Below are 24077 nucleotides of genomic sequence, written 5' to 3'. Positions count from 1 at the left end.
AACATTAAATAAAGTAATAAAGGATACTTCTTTTTTCATTTGTTGCATCGAATAGACTGATTTTGCTGATATCGTTGCGTCTTGCTTGACTGCGTTTCCTTTTTCATAACGTTTTTTTATACGTCGTGACGTTTGCTTTGCCTAAGGATTGCGTAGGACTTGGGCAAGGAACTCTGTCGACATAAACTCTTCATCAACTCAAACTTTTTTGACTATATTCTCTTTTTTCGGGGTTTGGAACCTAGTCAAGCTAGGCGGCTCATCCCCACGCTGATTGGCTTATTTATTTATAATCTTTTTATAGCTAGGAAAGCAAGATGAAAAACATTCATGAAATAATAAAAAGGCTGGGACTTTGTTGTACGCATATCCAAGAGAGGAGAAAAAAATAAAAGTAATAGGCTAATAATAATAAGAAATATTGAAAACAAAAGAAGAAAATATATGTTGGTCGGCTGTGAACATGTAGATCTGGGAACATTCAAGCGACATCAACTTGTTATTCGACGGCCGTATAATTTTTTTGGTAGAGGTTTTAGAAAGGAAAAAAAATAGAAGATAAAGGATAGAAAGATTTGACGGGGTGGTATAGAGACAACGGCCGATTAGGCCTCGGGATCAGACCTAAACTCTGATTACCATGTTAATCAATAAAACCCGTGAGGATTACTTTATTATTGATCGGCTATTTATAAAGTACAAATGCAAACCCCTACACCCACAAACGGGCCGGGCCTAACCTATACACTCCAACATGTTACTAGCCTAACCGCTCAACCAAACAATCATGGAAAGGGACAAGGTCAATTTTCCTTTGCAGAAAACCAATTCGGGAAAGTCAACTAGTCACCCCAAAATGTATGGGGAACTAGCAACATCAAAGGAAGAGAACACTCTCCTACAAATAAGAGAAACGATTTAGAAACTTGGCATGCATAAAACTTCATGTCATTCTCATACACTCTCAAATACCTTTCGGTGGCGTAAAGCAATCTATGTATCTGCTACCTTCGGGGAACCGTCAGCGAAAGGCCAAACATGAAATGTCCCGTTCTTATTGATTAAAAACGTTCCATATTAATTGATTTCGTTGCGAGGTTTTGACCTCTATATGAGACGTTTTTCAAAGACTGCATTCATTTTTAAAACAAACCATAACCTTTATTTCATAAATAAAGGTTTAAAAAGCTTTACGTAGATTATCAAATAATGATAATCTAAAATATCCTGTTTACACACGACCATTACATAATGGTTTACAATACAAATATGTTACATCGAAATCAGTTTCTTGAATGCAGTTTTTACACAATATCATACAAACATGGACTCCAAATCTTGTCCTTATTTTAGTATGCAACAGCGGAAGCTCTTAGTATTCACCTGAGAATAAACATGCTTTAAACGTCAACAAAAATGTTGGTTTGTTATAGGTTTAACCTATATATATCAAATCGTAACAATAGACCACAAGATTTCATATTTCAATACACATCCCATACATAGAGATAAAAATCATTCATATGGTGAACACCTGGTAACCGACATTAACAAGATGCATATATAAGAATATACCCATCATTCCGGGACACCCTTCGGATATGATATAAATTTCGAAGTACTAAAGCATCCGGTACTTTGGACGGGGTTTGTTAGGCCCAATAGATCTATCTTTAGTATTCGCATCAATTAGGGTGTCTGTTCCCTAATTCTTAGATTACCAGACTTAATAAAAAGGGGCATATTCGATTTCAATAATTCAACCATAGAATGTAGTTTCACGTACTTGTGTCTATTTTGTAAATCATTTATAAAACCTGCATGTATTCTCATCCCAAAAATATTAGATTTTAAAAGTGGGACTATAACTCACTTTCACAGATTTTTACTTCGTCGGGAAGTAAGACTTGGCCACTGGTTGATTCACGAACCTATAACAATATACATATATATCAAAGTATGTTCAAAATATATTTACAACACTTTTAATATATTTTGATGTTTTAAGTTTATTAAGTCAGCTGTCCTCGTTAGTAACCTACAACTAGTTGTCCACAGTTAGATGTACAGAAATAAATCGATAAATATTATCTTGAATCAATCCACGACCCAGTGTATACGTATCTCAGTATTGATCACAACTCAAACTATATATATTTTGGAATCAACCTCAACCCTGTATAGCTAACTCCAACATTCACATATAGAGTGTCTATGGTTGTTCCGAAATATATATAGATGTGTCGACATGATAGGTCGAAACATTGTATACGTGTCTATGGTATCTCAAGATTACATAATATACAATACAAGTTGATTAAGTTATGGTTGGAATAGATTTGTTACCAATTTTTACGTAGCTAAAATGAGAAAAATTATCCAATCTTGTTTTACCCATAACTTCTTCATTTTAAATCCGTTTTGAGTGAATCAAATTGATATGGTTTCATATTGAACTCTATTTTATGAATCTAAACAGAAAAAGTATAGGTTTATAGTCGGAAAAATAAGTTACAAGTTATTTTTGTAAAGGTAGTCATTTCAGTCGAAAGAACGACGTCTAGATGACCATTTTAGAAAACATACTTTCACTTTGAGTTTAACCATAATTTTTGGATATAGTTTCATGTTCATAATAAAAATCATTTTCCCAGAATAACAACTTTTAAATCAAAGTTTATCATAGTTTTTTAATTAACTAACCCAAAACAGCCCGCGGTGTTACTATGACGGCGTAAATCCGGTTTTACGGTGTTTTTCGTGTTTCCAGGTTTTAAATCATTAAGTTAGAATATCATATAGATATAGAACATGTTTTTAGTTGATTTTAAAAGTCAAGTTAGAAGGATTAACTTTTATTTGCGAACAAGTTTAGAATTAACTAAACTATGTTCTAGTGATTACAAGTTTAAACCTTCGAATAAGATAGCTTTATATATATGAATCGAATGATGTTATGAACATCATTACTACCTCAAGTTCCTTGGATAAACCTACTGGAAATGAGAAAAATAGATCTAGCTTCAAAGGATCCTTGGATGGCTTGAAAGTTCTTGAAGCAGAATCATGACACGAAAACAATTTCAAGTAAGATTTCCACTCGAAATAAGATTGTTATAGTTATAAAAATTGAATTAAAGTTTGAATATGATTATTACCTTGTATTAGAAAGATAACCTACTGTAAGTAACAAAGGTTTCTTGATCTTGGATGATTACTTGGAATGGATTTAGAAAACTTGGAAGTAAACTTGCAATCTTGGAAGTATTCTTGATTTTATGAAACTAGAACTTTTGGAATTTATGAAGAACACTTAGAACTTGAAGATAGAACTTGAGAGAGATCAATTAGATGAATACAATTGAAGAATGAAAGTGTTTGTAGGTGTTTTTGGTCGTTGGTGTATGGATCAGATATAAAGGATATGTAATTTTGTTTTCATGTAAATAAGTCATGAATGATTACTCATATTTTTGTAATTTTATGAGATATTTCATGCTAGTTGCCAAATGATGGTTCCCACATGTGTTAGGTGACTCACATGGGCTGCTAAGAGCTGATCATTGGAGTGTATATACCAATAGTACATACATCTAAAAGCTGTGTATTGTACGAGTACGAATACGGGTGCATACGAGTAGAATTGTTGATGAAACTAAACGAGGATGTAATTGTAAGCATTTTTGTTAAGTAGAAATATTTTGATAAGTGTCTTGAAGTCTTTCAAAAGTGTATGAATACATATTAAAACACTACATGTATATACATTTTAACTGAGTCGTTAAGTCATCATTAGTCGTTACATGTAAACGTTGTTTTGAAACCTTTAGGTTAACGATCTTGTTGAATGTTGTTAACCCATTGTTTATTATAACAAATGAGATGTTAAATTGTTATATTATCATGATATTATGATATATAATATATCTTAGTATGATATATATACAGTTAAATGTCGTTACAACGATAATCGTTACATATATGTCTCGTTTCGAAATCATTAAGTTAGTAGTCTTATTTTTACATATGTATTTCATTGTTAATACACTTAATAATATATTTAATTATCATTTAACATAATTAACCAAGCGTATCAATATCTTAATATGATTCATATGTACCTAGTAAGACGTTGTTATAACGATAATCGTTATATATATCGTTTTCGAGTTTCTTAAATTAATAGTCTCATTTTTATGTATATAACTCATTGTTAAAATACCTAATGAGATACATACTTATAATAAAATCATGTTAACTATATATATAACCATATATATGTCATCGTATAGTTTTTACAAGTTTTAACGTTCGTGAATCACCGATCAACTTGGGTGGTCAATTGTCTATATGAAACATATTTCAATTAATCAAGTCTTAACAAGTTTGATTGCTTAACATGTTGGAAACACTTAATCATGTAAATAACAATTTCATTTAATATACATATAAACATGGAAAAGTTCGGGTCACTACAGTACCTACCCGTTAAATAAATTTCTTCCCGAAATTTTAAGCAGTTGGAGGTGTTGACGTATCTTCTGGAAATAAATGCGGGTATTTCTTCTTCATCTGATCTTCACGCTCCCAGGTGAACTCGGGTCCTCTACGAGCATTCCATCGAACCTTAACAATCGGTATCTTGTTTTTTTTAAGTCTCTTAGCCTCACGATCCATTATTTCGACGGGTTCTTCAATGAATTGAAGTTTTTCGTTGATTTGGATTTCATCTAATGGAATAGTGAGATCTTCTTTAGCAAAACATTTCTTCAAATTCGAGACGTGGAAAGTGTTACGTACAGCCGCGAGTTGTTGAGGTAATTCAAGTCGGTAAGCTACTGGTCCGACACGATCAATAATCTTGAATGGTCCAATATACCTTGAATTTAATTTCCCTCGTTTACCAAATCGAGCAACGCCTTTCAAAGGTGCAACTTTAAGCATGACCATCTCTCCAATTTCAAATTGTATATCTTTTCTTTTAATGTCAGCGTAGCTCTTTTGTCGACTTTGGGCGGTTTTCAACCGTTGTTGAATTTGGATGATCTTCTCGGTAGTTTCTTGTATTATCTCTGGACCCGTAAACTGTCTATCCCCACTTCACTCCAACAAATTGGAGACCTGCACTTTCTACTATAAAGTGCTTCAAAAGGCGCCATCTCAATGCTTGAATGGTAGCTGTTGTTGTAGGAAAATTCTGCTAACGGTAGATGTCGATCCCAACTGTTTCCGAAATCAATAACACAAGCTCGTAGCATGTCTTCAAGAGTTTGTATCGTCCTTTCGCTCTGCCCATCAGTTTGTGGATGATAGGCAGTACTCATGTCTAGACAAGTTCCCAATGCTTGCTGTAATGTCTGCCAGAATCTTGAAATAAATCTGCCATCCCTATCAGAGATAATAGAGATTGGTATTCCATGTCTGGAGACGACTTCCTTCAAATACAGTCGTGCTAACTTCTCCATCTTGTCATCTTCTCTTATTGGCAGGAAGTGTGCTGACTTGGTGAGACGATCAACTATTACCAAAATAGTATCATAACCACTTGCAGTCCTTGGCAATTTAGTAATGAAATCCATGGTAATGTTTTCCCATTTCCATTCCGGGATTTCAAGTTGTTGTAGTAGACCTGATGGTTTCTGATGTTCAGCTTTGACCTTAGAACACGTCAAACATTCTCCTACATATTTAGCAATATCGGTTTTCATACCTGGCCACCAAAAATATTTCTTAAGATCCTTGTACATCTTCCCCGTTCCAGGATGTATTGAGTATCTGGTTTTATGAGCTTCTCTAAGTACCATTTCTCTCATATCTCCAAATTTTGGTACCCAAATTCTTTCAGCCCTATACCGGGTTCCGTCTTCCCGAATATTAAGATGCTTCTCCGATCCTTTGGGTATTTCATCCTTTAAATTTCCCTCTTTTAAAACTCCTTGTTGCGCCTCCTTTATTTGAGTAGTAAGGTTAGTGTGAATCATTATATTCATAGATTTTACTCGAATGGGTTCTCTGTCCTTTCTGTTCAAGGCGTCGGCTACCACATTTGCCTTCTCCGGGTGGTAACGAATCTCAAAGTCGTAATCATTCAACAATTCAATCCACCTACGCTGCCTCATATTCAGTTGTTTCTGATTAAATATGTGTTGAAGACTTTTGTGGTCGGTATATATAATACTTTTGACCCCATATAAGTAGTGCCTCCAAGTCTTTAATGCAAAAACAATCGCGCCTAATTCCAAATCATGCGTCGTATAATTTTGCTCGTGAATCTTCAATTGTCTAGACGCATAAGCAATCACCTTCGTCCGTTGCATTAATACACAACCGAGACCTTGCTTTGATGCGTCACAATAAATCATAAAATCATCATTCCCTTCAGACAATGACAATATAGGTGCCGTAGTTAGCTTTTTCTTCAATAATTGAAACGCCTTTTCTTGTTCATCCTTCCATTCAAATTTCTTCCCTTTATGCGTTAATGCAGTCAAGGGTTTTGCTATTTTGGAGAAATCTTGGATGAATCTTCTGTAGTAACCAGCCAATCCTAAAAATTGACGTATATGCTTCGGAGTTTTTGGGGTTTCCCACTTTTCAACGGTTTCGATCTTTGCCGGGTCCACCTGGATACCTTCTTTGTTCACTATGTGACCGAGGAATTGAACTTCTTCCAATCAAAATGCACACTTTAAAAACTTAGCGTACAGTTTTTCTTTCCTCAATACTTCTAGCACTTTTCTCAAATGTTCTTCGTGCTCTTGATCATTCTTTGAGTAAATAAGTATGTCATCGATGAAAACAATGACAAACTTGTCAAGATATGGCCCACACACTCGGTTCATAAGGTCCATGAACACAGCTGGTGCATTAGTCAATCCAAACGGCATAACCATAAACTCGTAATGACCATAACGCGTCCTAAAAGCAGTTTTTGGAATATCATCCTCCTTTACTCGCATTTGATGATATCCAGAAAGTAAATCGATCTTCGAATAAACCGACGAGCCTTGTAATTGATCAAATAAGTCGTCAATTCTCGGCAGTGGATAACGGTTTTTGATGGTAAGTTTGTTCAACTCTCTGTAGTCAATACACAACCTAAATGTACCATCCTTCTTCTTGACAAACAAAACAGGAGCTCCCCATGGTGATGTGCTTGGTCGAATGAAACCACGTTCTAATAGTTCTTGCAGTTGGCTTTGCAGTTCTTTCATCTCGCTGGGTGCGAGTCCATAAGGAGCACGAGCTATTGGTGCAGCTCCTGGTACAAGATCTATTTGAAATTCAACAGATCGATGTGGAGGTAGTCCCGGTAATTCTTTCGGAAATACATCGGGAAATTCTTTTGCGACGGGAACATCATTGATGCTCTTTTCTTCAGTTTGTACTTTCTCGACGTGTGCTAGAACAGCATAGCAACCTTTTCTTATTAGTTTTTGTGCCTTCAGGTTACTAATAAGATTTAACTTTGCGTTGCTCTATTCTCCGTACACCATTAAGGGTTTTCCTTTTTCTCGTATAATGCGAATTGCATTTTTGTAACAAACGATCTCTGCTTTCACTTCTCTCAACCAGTCCATACCGATTATCACATCAAAACTCCCTAACTCTACTGGTATCAAATCAATCTTAAATATTTTGCTACCCTGTTTAATTTCTCGATTCCGGCATATATTATCTACTGAAATTAATTTACCGTTTGCTAATTCGAGTAAAAATTTACTATCCAACGGCGTCAATGGACAACTTAATTTAGCACAAAAATCTCTACTCATATAGCTTCTATCCACACCCGAATCAAATAAAACGTAAGCAGATTTATTGTCAATAAGAAACGTACCAGTAACAAGCTCCGGGTCTTCCTGTGCCTCTGCCGCATTAATATTGAAAACTCTTCTGCGGCCTTGTCCATTCGTGTTCACCTGGTTCGGGCAATTTCTAATAATGTGGCCCGGTTTTCCACATTTATAACAAACTACATTGGCATAACTTGCTCCGCCATTACTCGTTCCGACACCATTTGTTCCTTTCGTTCTGTTAACCCCTGGTCCGTAGACCTCACACTTCGCCGCGCTATGACCATTTCTTTTACACTTGTTGCAAAATTTGGTGCAGAACCCCGAGTGATACTTTTCACACCTTTGGCATAGCTGCTTCTGATTGTTGTTGTTGTTGCGGTTGTTATTGTTGTTGGGATGATTGTTGTAGTTGCTGTTGTTGTTGCTGTTGTTGTTGCTGTTGTTGTTGTTGTTGTTGTTGTTGTTGTTGTTGTTGGACCGTTTGTTGTAGTTGCGATTGATGTTGCGATTGTTGGGATAATTTTTGCGATTATTATTGTAATTGCTGTTGTTGTTGTATTGGTGATTCTTATCACCGTTTTCCTCCCACTTTCTTTTGACTTGCTTCACATTGGCCTCTTCAGCCGTCTGTTCTTTAATTCTTTCCTCAATCTGGTTCACTAGTTTGTGAGCCATTCTACATGCCTGTTGTATGGAGGCGGGCTCGTGTGAACTTATATCTTCTTGGATTCTTTCCGGTAATCCTTTCACAAACGCGTCGATCATCTCTTCCTCATCTTCGAATGCTCCCGGACACAATAGGCACAATTCTGTGAATCGTCTTTTGTACGTGGTAATATCAAATCCTTGGGTTTGTAACCCTCTAAGTTCTGTCTTGAGCTTATTGACCTCGGTTCTGGGACGGTACTTCTCGTTCATCAAGTGCTTGAATGCTGACCACGGTAGTGCGTACGCATCATCTTGTCCCACTTGCTCTAGATAGGTATTCCACCATGTTAACGCAGAACCTGTGAAGGTATACGTAGCGTACTTCACTTTGTCCTCTTCAGTACACTTACTTATGGCAAATACCGATTCGACCTTCTCGGTCCACCGTTTCAATCCGATCGGTCCTTCGGTTCCATCAAATTCCAAAGGTTTGCAGGCAGTGAATTCTTTATAGGTACATCCTACACGATTTCCTTTACTGCTAGATCCAAGGTTATTGTTGGTATGTAGCGCAGCCTGTACTGCGGCTATGTTTGAAGCTAGAAAAGTACGGAATTCCTCTTCATTCATATTCACGGTGTGTCGAGTAGTCGGTACCATTTCCTTCAAAATAGTCAAATGGAACAAGTTAATCATACATAATATTAAGAGTAGTTAATAGTATTTCGTAGCATAATATGAACTCATTTATAAAAGCTTTTTCTTCATATTAGCGTTTTATAAGTTTAAATTCGGGTAGTACCTACCCGTTAAGTTCATACTTAGTAGCTAATATACAATTCAACTACTACAATTCTATATGAAAAACTGATTATAATAATATTTCGCGTTCAAACTTTTATACAATATTTTACAAACTTACAATACCGCTTATTTTACATAAAGCATGAAATATAGCACACAATAACTTTGATACAAGATAGTTGTGAAGATAATTCTAGCTAGTACACAAGTCGTTCAGCAAAGGCAATAAAGACACGTAATTCATACGTCCAGAAACAAGTCATGCATTCTGGTTTTACTAGGACTACTTCCCATCCTTGGTCTTGTGGAACATAACCGTTATGGCCGTTGATAAGACAGCGTGTTGTAACATCGTCAAAGGGACGAGGGTTACGTAATGTCCAACAGTCCCGTAACAATCTAAAAACCTCATTTCTTACCCCAATTACCGACTCCGTTACTTGTGGGAACGTTTTGTTTAATAGTTGTAGCCCGATGTTCTTGTTCTCACTTTGGTGAGAAGCGAACATTACTAACCCGTAAGCATAGCATGCTTCTTTATGTTGCATGTTAGCCGCTTTTTCTAAATCATGAAGTCCTATATTCGGATACATTGAGTCAAAATAATTTCTTAACCCGTTGCGTAAAATAGCATTTGGGTTCCCCGCAATATATGCGTCAAAGTAAACACATCGTAACTTATGGGTTTCCCAATGTGATATCCCCCATCTTTCAAACGAAAGTCTCTTATAAACCAAGACATTCTTGGAACATTCTTCGAATGTCTTACAAACTGATTTCGCCTTAAATAGCTGTGCCGAGGAATTCTGACCGACTCTAGACAAGATTTCATCAATCATGTCTCCGGGTAGGTCTCTTAAAATATTGGGTTGTCTATCCATTTTGTGTTTTTAAACTGTAAAATAGACAAGAGTTAGATTCATAAAAAAAATTACTTATTAATACAAGCAATTTTTACATATATTATAAAGCATAAGCACACTATATTACATATATTACACCACACGAATACAACTATCTTATTCCGACTCGCTCGTTTCTTCTTCTTCGGTTTTGGTTAGTTTTGCCAAGTTTCTAGGGATATATGATGTTCCCCTAATACGAGCCGTCGTTTTCCACATTGGTTTAGAAAAACCTGGTGGTTTAGAGGTTCCCGGGTCATTGTTACAACTTAAGGGCTTCGGGGGTTGACGATACATATAAAGTTCATCGGGTTTGGAATTAGATTTCTCTATTTTTATGCCCTTTCCCTTATTATTTTCTTTTGCCTTTTTAAATTCAGTTGGGGTAATTTCTATAACATCATCGGAATTCTCGTCGGAATCCGATTCATCGGAGAATTGCTAATTACATTGATACATTATTGCCTATAATAGTCCACGACACAAGATTTGAAAAGTAAAGTATTTTAATTAATTACCATATTAACTATTAGACAAAACTTATAAATAGTATCAGGGGTATTTTTGTATTTTTACCCTTTTTTCCCCTTCCCCCTTCTTTCTTTCAAGTAACACCACAAAAGCCCCCACACACTTTGTTCAAAAATTAAAATCGGCCCCCAACACAGCGGGTTAAAGCGTCAAATCAAAATTCTCCTAAAATATCTTAAATAAACTCCACTCAAATATTCAACAGGTCATATCTTCTCGCTCGCAACGAGCTAAATTTTTCCGACACCATCCTTAAACTCGAAAGAATTTTATGAACACAATGTCACTAACTATACGCAAAACGCACACTTTTAAAAAAACGCTAAATATTTAGGGCACTTTTCATATATGTTGATTTTTCACTCGCAGGCTCCGTAACTAAACACAATAAAATACATTAAAAAGCGAACCCCGCCACGAAGCGAGAGTTCGAAAACTAGTTTAGACTAAAATGGTTAAATTGTTTTGTCACATCATTTATAATATAATCTTCTCATCTTCTGTATTCTATATAATATATAATAATATGATAATTTAAACGTCGGAGTATATGAAAACAAATATGTTTTATCTTATAATAACAAATTATTGTAAATATATATCTTCAAAAAAGAAATTGAAAAAAATTAACCACTTTTGGTTTTAAAAAAAGGAAGATAATTAGTCACATATGTATATACAAAATCACACATCTATAGACTACAGCAACAAAACCCAATACCACATATGTGGTGTATGAGAGATGTGAGATGTAAACAATTCTTCCCCTATCCGAGAATAAACACAAGTCATTTCTCCACCCAGAGTGAAAACACTCTTGAAAGTAGAGAAAGTCATCCCTCTCTCTATTCGACGGATAGAGAGATTGCTTTCAAGTGGACCTCCGGCCAATAAGTAGGAAAAAAATTAAAAAAATAAAAGTAAAAATTGAGACGCCATGAAAATGGTAGAATCAAATTTTCATGGGTTTTAAATCATGCCTGAAATTTAATTTGGGCTCTAAGAGTCAGTCAAGTCGCCAATAAATCGACGCTTGCTGTCGACTCAATAACTAGAGCCGTACACACATCTATAGACTATACCTATTAATTAAATTTTACATTATAAAACGAATTTAATACTTCAATACGTAATAAATTGTTACTTCACACTTGCAGTAACAAAATGGTTGATTCTTTCTACTTACTTTTATGACCAAAATACCACGAAAAGTTTTTAACCACTGAAGTTGCTTCTGGAAATAACGGTGATAAGGTGTAATTAAGCTAAAAGAGATTCAAAATTTGGATCCTCACATGTTATATGGTTGTGAGTTTAATAAATACAAACCACATACATATGTTTGAATCATATGGTTTCAAAACTAAAGTTCCCCGTAACATTCACCTAAACTATAGATAGAAGGCAAAATCAAAATTTCCTACAGTACATTGCAACTAACTTTGTTTTTCACTTGCAGAATTTAAGGTGGTCCCGGGAAAATATCTTGAAAAAAGAGGGCCAAATCACCATTAATAGCATCGAAAGATACCATCTTCTCCACAACATTCTGCCAATCGATTCATATATATAGTTATAGTTTATATGGAAATACGAATTACAAATAATCACCAATTGAATCAAATGGAACATATAACCTTACTGAATACAGCACCTTATAGTGGTCATCTTGAGCTATTATCATTTCATTACAAACTCGGTCGATATTAATGCCTTTGATGGTATGATCCAATACTGATGCAGATCTCCTAATAACTTCTTGAGGAACACCTACAATATAATACTGACAGCCTATAATATATTATAAAAATAAATTAATAAATTAAGAATGGGCAGGTTTTGCTGGTATTAACAAGTCATAGTACACTAGCAGTTTTGGTTTTCTTTTAGACATGATTCATTTTAAGTTTCTTCAGGTGCTAAACATGTATATGCAAAGTATCTTAATCTTAATAGTAGAAACTAATAAAATGATGAGCAGAATTTATATTTTGATATGACATGACATGGTTGAACATACCGGCAAGAAGGGCACAGTAATGTCCTGCAAAAGAGAATTAAAGTGGCATTAACAAAAACTTTCTTCTAAGTTCTAACTCAGATTTAATAGCTAATACCAACTCACCATAGCTGAGAAGTGCATGTCCAGGAACCAGCCTGACATATACAACATGACAGATGATATTAGAAGTGGTGCAAAATAACTTCAATAAGGACGTGGAATATGAGTATTAGTTAAAGCCTTGTTGATTTACCTATATAGAAATACAATTTCATCAATGTTTTCACTGTTGTCGTCGGGTCTTAGTATGCTCATTGTGTAGTATTTGACTTTATCCGACTGATATTCATCAACAATTTTGATTAGTAACTCATAGTACATGGATATGACTAGAAAAGCTTTCATTCTTTAAAGTTGTTACCTGAGATAAATCGCTATTAACAAATATCTGGGTCAAGTGAGTGCAAATTAGAACCTGCAGCGTATGTTTACGAGTTTGACAGTTAGTCAACAAACCAGGTTTAACCTCGAAAGTTGTGGATACTTCATAATAAGCACCTATGACCTATCTATATCTAAATCTTATCTTATTTATCAACATTAGAAGATTTTTAATTATTTACACTAATTGAAGTATAAATGTATGGACTTTGACAGCCTGCAGGGGGATAGAGGGAATTAGAAGGTGATGGGTTATTGAGAGTTGAGATCAGTTTTACTTTTTCTGAAAGGAATTTTTACAAAAGGCAATGAATCCCACATCGGATGACTGAAATATACAAAGGTGAAGGGAGTGGCTATAAAAGCAGAGGCCCAAGAAAGGAGTAAGCATACCTTTCTCGGCCTTTTGGCTAAGATCAAGTGAAGTCAACTAGTCACCCCAAAATGTATGGGGAACTAGCAACATCAAAGGAAGAGAACACTCTCCTACAAATAAGAGAAACGATTTAGAAACTTGGCATGCATAAAACTTCATGTCATTCTCATACACTCTCAAATACCTTTCGGTGGCGTAAAGCAATCTATGTATCTGCTACCTTCGGGGAACCGTCAGCGAAAGGCCAAACATGAAATGTCCCGTTCTTATTGATTAAAAACGTTCCATATTAATTGATTTCGTTGCGAGGTTTTGACCTCTATATGAGACGTTTTTCAAAGACTGCATTCATTTTTAAAACAAACCATAACCTTTATTTCATAAATAAAGGTTTAAAAAGCTTTACGTAGATTATCAAATAATGATAATCTAAAATATCCTGTTTACACACGACCATTACATAATGGTTTACAATACAAATATGTTACATCGAAATCAGTTTCTTGAATGCAGTTTTTACACAATATCATACAAACATGGACTCCAAATCTTGTCCTTATTTTAGTATGCAACAGCGGAAGCTCTTAGTATTCACCTGAGAATAAACATGCTTTAAACGTCAACAAAAATGTTGGTGAGTTATAGGTTTAACCTATATATATCAAATCGTAACAATAGACCACAAGATTTCATATTTCAATACACATCCCATACATAGAGATAAAAATCATTCATATGGTGAACACCTGGTAACCGACATTAACAAAATGCATATATAAGAATATCCCCATCATTCCGAGACACCCTTCGGATATGATATAAATTTCGAAGTACTAAAGCATCCGGTACTTTGGACGGGGTTTGTTAGGCCCAATAGATCTATCTTTAGGATTCGCATCAATTAGGGTGTGTCTGTTTCCTAATTCTTAGATTACCAGACTTAATAAAAAGGGGCATATTCGATTTCAATAATTCAACCATAGAATGTAGTTTCACGTACTTGTGTCTATTTTGTAAATCATTTATAAAACCTGCATGTATTCTCATCCCAAAAATATTAGATTTTAAAAGTGGGACTATAACTCACTTTCACAAATTTTTACTTCGTCGGGAAGTAAGACTTGGCCACTGGTTGATTCACGAACCTATAACAATATACATATATATCAAAGTATGTTCAAAATATATTTACAACACTTTTGATATATTTTGATGTTTTAAGTTTATTAAGTCAGCTGTCCTCGTTAGTAACCTACAACTAGTTGTCCACAGTTAGATGTACAGAAATAAATCGATAAATATTATCTTGAATCAATCCACGACCCAGTGTATACGTATCTCAGTATTGATCACAACTCAAACTATATATATTTTGGAATCAACCTCAACCCTGTATAGCTAACTCCAACATTCACATATAGAGTGTCTATGGTTGTTCCGAAATATATATAGATGTGTCGACATGATAGGTCGAAACATTGTATACGTGTCTATGGTATCTCAAGATTACATAATATACAATACAAGTTGATTAAGTTATGGTTGGAATAGATTTGTTACCAATTTTTACGTAGCTAAAATGAGAAAAATTATCCAATCTTGTTTTACCCATAACTTCTTCATTTTAAATCCGTTTTGAGTGAATCAAATTGATATGGTTTCATATTGAACTCTATTTTATGAATCTAAACAGAAAAAGTATAGGTTTATAGTCGGAAAAATAAGTTACAAGTTATTTTTGTAAAGGTAGTCATTTCAGTCGAAAGAACGACGTCTAGATGACCATTTTAGAAAACATACTTTCACTTTGAGTTTAACCATAATTTTTGGATATAGTTTCATGTTCATAATAAAAATCATTTTCCCAGAATAACAACTTTTAAATCAAAGTTTATCATAGTTTTTTAATTAACTAACCCAAAACAGCCCGCGGTGTTACTATGACGGCGTAAATCCGGTTTTACGGTGTTTTTCGTGTTTCCAGGTTTTAAATCATTAAGTTAGCATATCATATAGATATAGAACATGTTTTTAGTTGATTTTAAAAGTCAATTTAGAAGGATTAACTTTTATTTGCGAACAAGTTTAGAATTAACTAAACTATGTTCTAGTGATTACAAGTTTAAACCTTCGAATAAGATAGCTTTATATGTATGAATCGAATGATGTTATGAACATCATTACTACCTCAAGTTCCTTGGATAAACCTACTGGAAATGAGAAAAATAGATCTAGCTTCAAAGGATCCTTGGATGGCTTGAAAGTTCTTGAAGCAGAATCATGACACGAAAACAATTTCAAGTAAGATTTCCACTCGAAATAAGATTGTTATAGTTATAAAAATTGAATTAAAGTTTGAATATGATTATTACCTTGTATTAGAAAGATAACCTACTGTAAGTAACAAAGGTTTCTTGATCTTGGATGATTACTTGGAATGGATTTAGAAAACTTGGAAGTAAACTTGCAATCTTGGAAGTATTCTTGATTTTATGAAACTAGAACTTTTGGAATTTATGAAGAACACTTAGAACTTGAAGATAGAACTTGAGAGAGATCAATTAGATGAAGACAATTGAAGAATGAAAGTGTTTGTAGGTGTTTTTGGTCGTTGGTGTATGGATCAGATATAAAGGATATGTAATTTTGTTTTCATGTAAATAAGTCATGAATGATTACTCATATTTTTGTAATTTTATGAGATATTTCATGCTAGTTGCCAAATGATGGTTCCCACATGTGTTAGGTGACTCACATGGGCTGCTAAGAGCTGATCATTGGAGTGTATATACCAATAGTACATACATCTAAAAGCTGTGTATTGTACGAGTACGAATACGGGTGCATACGAGTAGAATTGTTGATGAAACTAAACGAGGATGTAATTGTAAGCATTTTTGTTAAGTAGAAATATTTTGATAAGTGTCTTGAAGTCTTTCAAAAGTGTATGAATACATATTAAAACACTACATGTATATACATTTTAACTGAGTCGTTAAGTCATCATTAGTCGTTACATGTAAACGTTGTTTTGAAACCTTTAGGTTAACGATCTTGTTGAATGTTGTTAACCCATTGTTTATTATAACAAGTGAGATGTTAAATTGTTATATTATCATGATATTATGATATATAATATATCTTAGTATGATATATATACAGTTAAATGTCGTTACAACGATAATCGTTACATATATGTCTCGTTTCGAAATCATTAAGTTAGTAGTCTTATTTTTACATATGTATTTCATTGTTAATACACTTAATAATATATTTAATTATCATTTAACATAATTAACCAAGTGTATCAATATCTTAATATGATTCATATGTACCTAGTAAGACGTTGTTATAACGATAATCGTTATATATATCGTTTTCGAGTTTCTTAAATTAATAGTCTCATTTTTATGTATATAACTCATTGTTAAAATACCTAATGAGATACATACTTATAATAAAATCATGTTAACTATATATATAACCATATATATGTCATCGTATAGTTTTTACAAGTTTTAACGTTCGTGAATCACCGGTCAACTTGGGTGGTCAATTGTCTATATGAAACATATTTCAATTAATCAAGTCTTAACAAGTTTGATTGCTTAACATGTTGGAAACACTTAATCATGTAAATAACAATTTCATTTAATATACATATAAACATGGAAAAGTTCGGGTCACTACAGTACCTACCCGTTAAATAAATTTCGTCCCGAAATTTTAAGCAGTTGGAGGTGTTGACGTATCTTCTGGAAATAAATGCGGGTATTTCTTCTTCATCTGATCTTCACGCTCCCAGGTGAACTCGGGTCCTCTACGAGCATTCCATCGAACCTTAACAATCGGTATCTTGTTTTTTTTAAGTCTCTTAGCCTCACGATCCATTATTTCGACGGGTTCTTCAATGAATTGAAGTTTTTCATTGATTTGGATTTCATCTAATGGAATAGTGAGATCTTCTTTAGCAAAACATTTCTTCAAATTCGAGACGTGGAAAGTGTTACGTACAGCCGCGAGTTGTTGAGGTAATTCAAGTCGGTAAGCTACTGGTCCGACACGATCAATAATCTTGAATGGTCCAATATACCTTGAATTTAATTTCCCTCGTTTACCAAATCGAGCAACGCCTTTCAAAGGTGCAACTTTAAGCATGACCATCTCTCCAATTTCAAATTCTATATCTTTTTTTTTAATGTCAGCGTAGCTCTTTTGTCGACTTTGGGCGGTTTTCAACCGTTGTTGAATTTGGATGATCTTCTCGGTAGTTTCTTGTATTATCTCTGGACCCGTAATCTGTCTATCCCCCACTTCACTCCAACAAATTGGAGACCTGCACTTTCTACCATAAAGTGCTTCAAAAGGCGCCATCTCAATGCTTGAATGGTAGCTGTTGTTGTAGGAAAATTCTGCTAACGGTAGATGTCGATCCCAACTGTTTCCGAAATCAATAACACAAGCTCGTAGCATGTCTTCAAGCGTTTGTATCGTCCTTTCGCTCTGCCCATCAGTTTGTGGATGATAGGCAGTACTCATGTCTAGACGAGTTCCAAATGCTTGCTGTAATGTCTGCCAGAATCTTGAAATAAATCTGCCATCCCTATCAGAGATAATAGAGATTGGTATTCCATGTCTGGAGACGACTTCCTTCAAATACAGTCGTGCTAACTTCTCCATCTTGTCATCTTCTCTTATTGGCAGGAAGTGTGCTGACTTGGTGAGACGATCAACTATTACCAAAATAGTATCATAACCACTTGCAGTCCTTGGCAATTTAGTAATGAAATCCATGGTAATGTTTTCCCATTTCCATTCCGGGATTTCAAGTTGTTGTAGTAGACCTGATGGTTTCTGATGTTCAGCTTTGACCTTAGAACACGTCAAACATTCTCCTACATATTTAGCAATATCGGTTTTCATACCTGGCCACCAAAAATGTTTCTTAAGATCCTTGTACATCTTCCCCGTTCCAGGATGTATTGAGTATCTGGTTTTATGAGCTTCTCTAAGTACCATTTCTCTCATATCTCCAAATTTTGGTACCCAAATTCTTTCAGCCCTATACCGGGTTCCGTCTTCCCGAATATTAAGATGCTTCTCCGATCCTTTGGGTATTTCATCCTTTAAATTTCCCTCTTTTAAAACTCCTTGTTGCGCCTCCTTTATTTGAGTAGTAAGGTTAGTGTGAATCATTATATTCATAGATTTTACTCGAATGGGTTCTCTGTCCTTTCTGTTCAAGGCGTCGGCTACCACATTTGCCTTCTCCGGGTGGTAACGAATCTCAAAGTCGTAATCATTCAACAATTCAATCCACCTACGCTGCCTCATATTCAGTTGTTTCTGATTAAATATGTGTTGAAGACTTTTGTGGTCGGTATATATAATACTTTTGACCCCATATAAGTAGTGCCTCCAAGTCTTTAATGCAAAAACAACCGCGCCTAATTCCAAATCACGCGTCGTATAATTTTGCTCGTGAATCTTCAATTGTCTAGACGCATAAGCAATCACCTTCGTCCGTTGCATTAATACACAACCGAGACCTTGCTTTGATGCGTCACAATAAATCACAAAATCATCATTCCCTTCAGACAATGACAATATAGGTGCCGTAGTTAGCTTTTTCTTCAATAATTGAAACGCCTTTTCTTGTTCATCCTTCCATTCAAATTTCTTCCCTTTATGCGTTAATGCAGTCAAGGGTTTTGCTATTTTGGAGAAATCTTGGATGAATCTTCTGTAGTAACCAGCCAATCCTAAAAATTGACGTATATGCTTCGGAGTTTTTGGGGTTTCCCACTTTTCAACGATTTCGATCTTTGCCGGGTCCACCTGGATACCTTCTTTGTTCACTATGTGACCGAGGAATTGAACTTCTTCCAATCAAAATGCACACTTTAAAAACTTAGCGTACAGTTTTTCTTTCCTCAATACTTCTAGCACTTTTCTCAAATGTTCTTCGTGCTCTTGATCATTCTTTGAGTAAATAAGTATGTCATCGATGAAAACAATGACAAACTTGTCAAGATATGGCCCACACACTCGGTTCATAAGGTCCATGAACACAGCTGGTGCATTAGTCAATCCAAACGGCATAACCATAAACTCGTAATGACCATAACGCGTCCTAAAAGCAGTTTTTGGAATATCATCCTCCTTTACTCGCATTTGATGATATCCAGAAAGTAAATCGATCTTCGAATAAACCGACGAGCCTTGTAATTGATCAAATAAGTCGTCAATTCTCGGCAGTGGATAACGGTTTTTGATGGTAAGTTTGTTCAACTCTCTGTAGTCAATACACAACCTAAATGTACCATCCTTCTTCTTGACAAACAAAACAGGAGCTCCCCATGGTGATGTGCTTGGTCGAATGAAACCACGTTCTAATAGTTCTTGCAGTTGGCTTTGCAGTTCTTTCATCTCGCTGGGTGCGAGTCCATAAGGAGCACGAGCTATTGGTGCAGCTCCTGGTACAAGATCTATTTGAAATTCAACAGATCGATGTGGAGGTAGTCCCGGTAATTCTTTCGGAAATACATCGGGAAATTCTTTTGCGACGGGAACATCATTGATGCTCTTTTCTTCAGTTTGTACTTTCTCGACGTGTGCTAGAACAGCATAGCAACCTTTTCTTATTAGTTTTTGTGCCTTCAGGTTACTAATAAGATTTAACTTTGCGTTGCTCTATTCTCCGTACACCATTAAGGGTTTTCCTTTTTCTCGTATAATGCGAATTGCATTTTTGTAACAAACGATCTCTGCTTTCACTTCTCTCAACCAGTCCATACCGATTATCACATCAAAACTCCCTAACTCTACTGGTATCAAATCAATCTTAAATATTTTGCTACCCTGTTTAATTTCTCGATTCCGGCATATATTATCTACTGAAATTAATTTACCGTTTGCTAATTCGAGTAAAAATTTACTATCCAACGGCGTCAATGGACAACTTAATTTAGCACAAAAATCTCTACTCATATAGCTTCTATCCACACCCGAATCAAATAAAACGTAAGCAGATTTATTGTCAATAAGAAACGTACCAGTAACAAGCTCCGGGTCTTCCTGTGCCTCTGCCGCATTAATATTGAAAACTCTTCCGCGGCCTTGTCCATTCGTGTTCTCCTGGTTCGGGCAATTTCTAATAATGTGGCCCGGTTTTCCACATTTATAACAAACTACATTGGCATAACTTGCTCCGCCATTACTCGTTCCGACACCATTTGTTCCTTTCGTTATGTTAACCCCTGGTCCGTAGACCTCACACTTCGCCGCGCTATGACCATTTCTTTTACACTTGTTGCAAAATTTGGTGCAGAACCCCGAGTGATACTTTTCACACCTTTGGCATAGCTGCTTCTGATTGTTGTTGTTGTTGTGGTTGTTATTGTTGTTGGGATGATTGTTGTAGTTGCTGTTGTTGTTGCTGTTGTTGTTGTTGTTGTTGTTGTTGTTGTTGTTGGACCGTTTGTTGTAGTTGCGATTGATGTTGCGATTGTTGGGATAATTTTTGCGATTATTATTGTAATTGCTGTTGTTGTTGTTGTATTGGTGATTCTTATCACCGTTTTCCTCCCACTTTCTTTTGACTTGCTTCACATTGGCCTCTTCAGCCGTCTGTTCTTTAATTCTTTCCTCAATCTGGTTCACTAGTTTGTGACCCATTCTACATGCCTGTTGTATGGAGGCGGGCTCGTGTGAACTTATATCTTCTTGGATTCTTTCCGGTAATCCTTTCACAAACGCGTCGATCATCTCTTCCTCATCTTCGAATGCTCCCGGACACAATAGGCACAATTCTGTGAATTGTCTTTTGTACGTGGTAATATCAAATCCTTGGGTTTGTAACCCTCTAAGTTCTGTCTTGAGCTTATTGACCTCGGTTCTGGGACGGTACTTCTAGTTCATCAAGTGCTTGAATGCTGACCACGGTAGTGCGTACGCATCATCTTGTCCCACTTGCTCTAGATAGGTATTCCACCATGTTAACGCAGAACCTGTGAAGGTATACGTAGCGTACTTCACTTTGTCCTCTTCAGTACACTTACTTATGGCAAATACCGATTCGACCTTCTCGGTCCACCGTTTCAATCCGATCGGTCCTTCGGTTCCATCAAATTCCAAAGGTTTGCAGGCAGTGAATTCTTTATAGGTACATCCTACACGATTTCCTTTACTGCTAGATCCAAGGTTATTGTTGGTATGTAGCGCAGCCTGTACTGCGGCTATGTTTGAAGCTAGAAAAGTACGGAATTCCTCTTCATTCATATTCACGGTGTGTCGAGTAGTCGGTACCATTTCCTTCAAAATAGTCAAATGGAACAAGTTAATCATACATAATATTAAGAGTAGTTAATAGTATTTCGTAGCATAATATGAACTCATTTATAAAAGCTTTTTCTTCATATTAGCGTTTTATAAGTTTAAATTCGGGTAGTACCTACCCGTTAAGTTCATACTTAGTAGCTAATATACAATTCAACTACTACAATTCTATATGAAAAACTGATTATAATAATATTTCGCGTTCAAACTTTTATACAATATTTTACAAACTTACAATACCGCTTATTTTACATAAAGCATGAAATATAGCACACAATAACTTTGATACAAGATAGTTGTGAAGATAATTCTAGCTAGTACACAAGTCGTTCAGCAAAGGCAATAAAGACACGTAATTCATACGTCCAGAAACAAGTCATGCATTCTGGTTTTACTAGGACTACTTCCCATCCTTGGTCTTGTGGAACATAACCGTTATGGCCGTTGATAAGACAGCGTGTTGTAACATCGTCAAAGGGACGAGGGTTACGTAATGTCCAACAGTCCCGTAACAATCTAAAAACCTCATTTCTTACCCCAATTACCGACTTCGTTACTTGTGGGAACGTTTTGTTTAATAGTTGTAGCCCGATGTTCTTGTTCTCACTTTGGTGAGAAGCGAACATTACTAACCCGTAAGCATAGCATGCTTCTTTATGTTGCATGTTAGCCGCTTTTTCTAAATCATGAAGTCCTATATTCGGATACATTGAGTCAAAATAATTTCTTAACCCGTTGCGTAAAATAGCATTTGGGTTCCCCGCAATATATGCGTCAAAGTAAACACATCGTAACTTATGGGTTTCCCAATGTGATATCCCCCATCTTTCAAACGAAAGTCTCTTATAAACCAAGACATTCTTGGAACATTCTTCGAATGTCTTACAAACTGATTTCGCCTTAAATAGCTGTGCCGAGGAATTCTGACCGACTCTAGACAAGATTTCATCAATCATGTCTCCGGGTAGGTCTCTTAAAATATTGGGTTGTCTATCCATTTTGTGTTTTTAAACTGTAAAATAGACAAGAGTTAGATTCATAAAAAAAATTACTTATTAATACAAGCAATTTTTACATATATTATAAAGCATAAGCACACTATATTACATATATTACACCACACGAATACAACTATCTTATTCCGACTCGCTCGTTTCTTCTTCTTCGGTTTTGGTTAGTTTTGCCAAGTTTCTAGGGATATATGATGTTCCCCTAATACGAGCCGTCGTTTTCCACATTGGTTTAGAAAAACCTGGTGGTTTAGAGGTTCCCGGGTCATTGTTACAACTTAAAGGCTTCGGGGGTTGACGATACATATAAAGTTCATCTGGTTTGGAATTAGATTTCTCTATTTTTATGCCCTTTCCCTTATTATTTTCTTTTGCCTTTTTAAATTCAGTTGGGGTAATTTCTATAACATCATCGGAATTCTCGTCGGAATCCGATTCATCGGAGAATTGCTAATTACATTGATACATTATTGCCTATAATAGTCCACGACACAAGATTTGAAAAGTAAAGTATTTTAATTAATTACCATATTAACTATTAGACAAAACTTATAAATAGTATCAGGGGTATTTTTGTCTTTTTACCCTTTTTTCCCCTTCCCCCTTCTTTCTTTCAAGTAACACCACAAAAGCCCCCACACACTTTGTTCAAAAATTAAAATCGGCCCCCAACACAGCGGGTTAAAGCGTCAAATCAAAATTCTCCTAAAATATCTTAAATAAACTCCACTCAAATATTCAACAGGTCATATCTTCTCGCTCGCAACGAGCTAAATTTTTCCGACACCATCCTTAAACTCGAAAGAATTTTATGAACACAATGTCACTAACTATACGCAAAACGCACACTTTTAAAAAAACGCTAAATATTTAGGGCACTTTTCATATATGTTGATTTTTCACTCGCAGGCTCCGTAACTAAACACAATAAAATACATTAAAAAGCGAACCCCGCCACGAAGCGAGAGTTCGAAAACTAGTTTAGACTAAAATGGTTAAATTGTTTTGTCACATCATTTATAATATAATCTTCTCATCTTCTGTATTCTATATAATATATAATAATATGATAATTTAAACGTCGGAGTATATGAAAACAAATATGTTTTATCTTATAATAACAAATTATTGTAAATATATATCTTCAAAAAAGAAATTGAAAAAAATTAACCACTTTTGGTTTTAAAAAAAGGAAGATAATTAGTCACATATGTATATACAAAATCA

At 35.3% G+C, this 24077-nt stretch overlaps 1 protein-coding gene across 1 annotated transcript; it reads right to left on the bottom strand.

Annotated features, from left to right (window-relative positions):
- Positions 1 to 11943: 11943 nt before the first annotated feature.
- Positions 11944 to 13235, bottom strand: LOC139888110 (DNA mismatch repair protein MSH5-like). The gene is made up of 7 exons (XM_071871144.1): positions 13203 to 13235; positions 13108 to 13161; positions 12940 to 13025; positions 12810 to 12841; positions 12705 to 12728; positions 12339 to 12454; positions 11944 to 12233 (listed from the first exon to the last, which is right to left on the bottom strand). The coding sequence occupies exons 1-7, from the start codon at positions 13233 to 13235 to the stop codon at positions 12147 to 12149; spliced, it is 432 nt and encodes a 143-aa protein (XP_071727245.1). The 3' UTR covers positions 11944 to 12146.
- Positions 13236 to 24077: the final 10842 nt, after the last annotated feature.

Source organism: Rutidosis leptorrhynchoides, chromosome 2 (genome assembly GCF_046630445.1).
Source record: "Rutidosis leptorrhynchoides isolate AG116_Rl617_1_P2 chromosome 2, CSIRO_AGI_Rlap_v1, whole genome shotgun sequence".
NCBI classification, from domain to species: domain Eukaryota; kingdom Viridiplantae; phylum Streptophyta; class Magnoliopsida; order Asterales; family Asteraceae; genus Rutidosis; species Rutidosis leptorrhynchoides.
The sequence above is the reverse complement of the archived record's forward strand: the minus strand, read 5'-3'. Positions and strand labels throughout refer to the sequence as shown.

Bases quoted from the DNA above. Each gene is read 5' to 3' on its own strand.
- LOC139888110 (XM_071871144.1), bottom strand. From the start codon at position 13,235: ATGAAGTATCCACAACTTTCGAGGTTAAACCTG. The intron at 13,162-13,202 runs GTTTGTTGACTA...CATACGCTGCAG, and splicing joins AACTTTCGAGGTTAAACCTG to GTTCTAATTTGCACTCACTT. The intron at 12,729-12,809 runs GTGAGTTGGTAT...TCTCTTTTGCAG, and splicing joins ACATGCACTTCTCAGCTATG to GACATTACTGTGCCCTTCTT.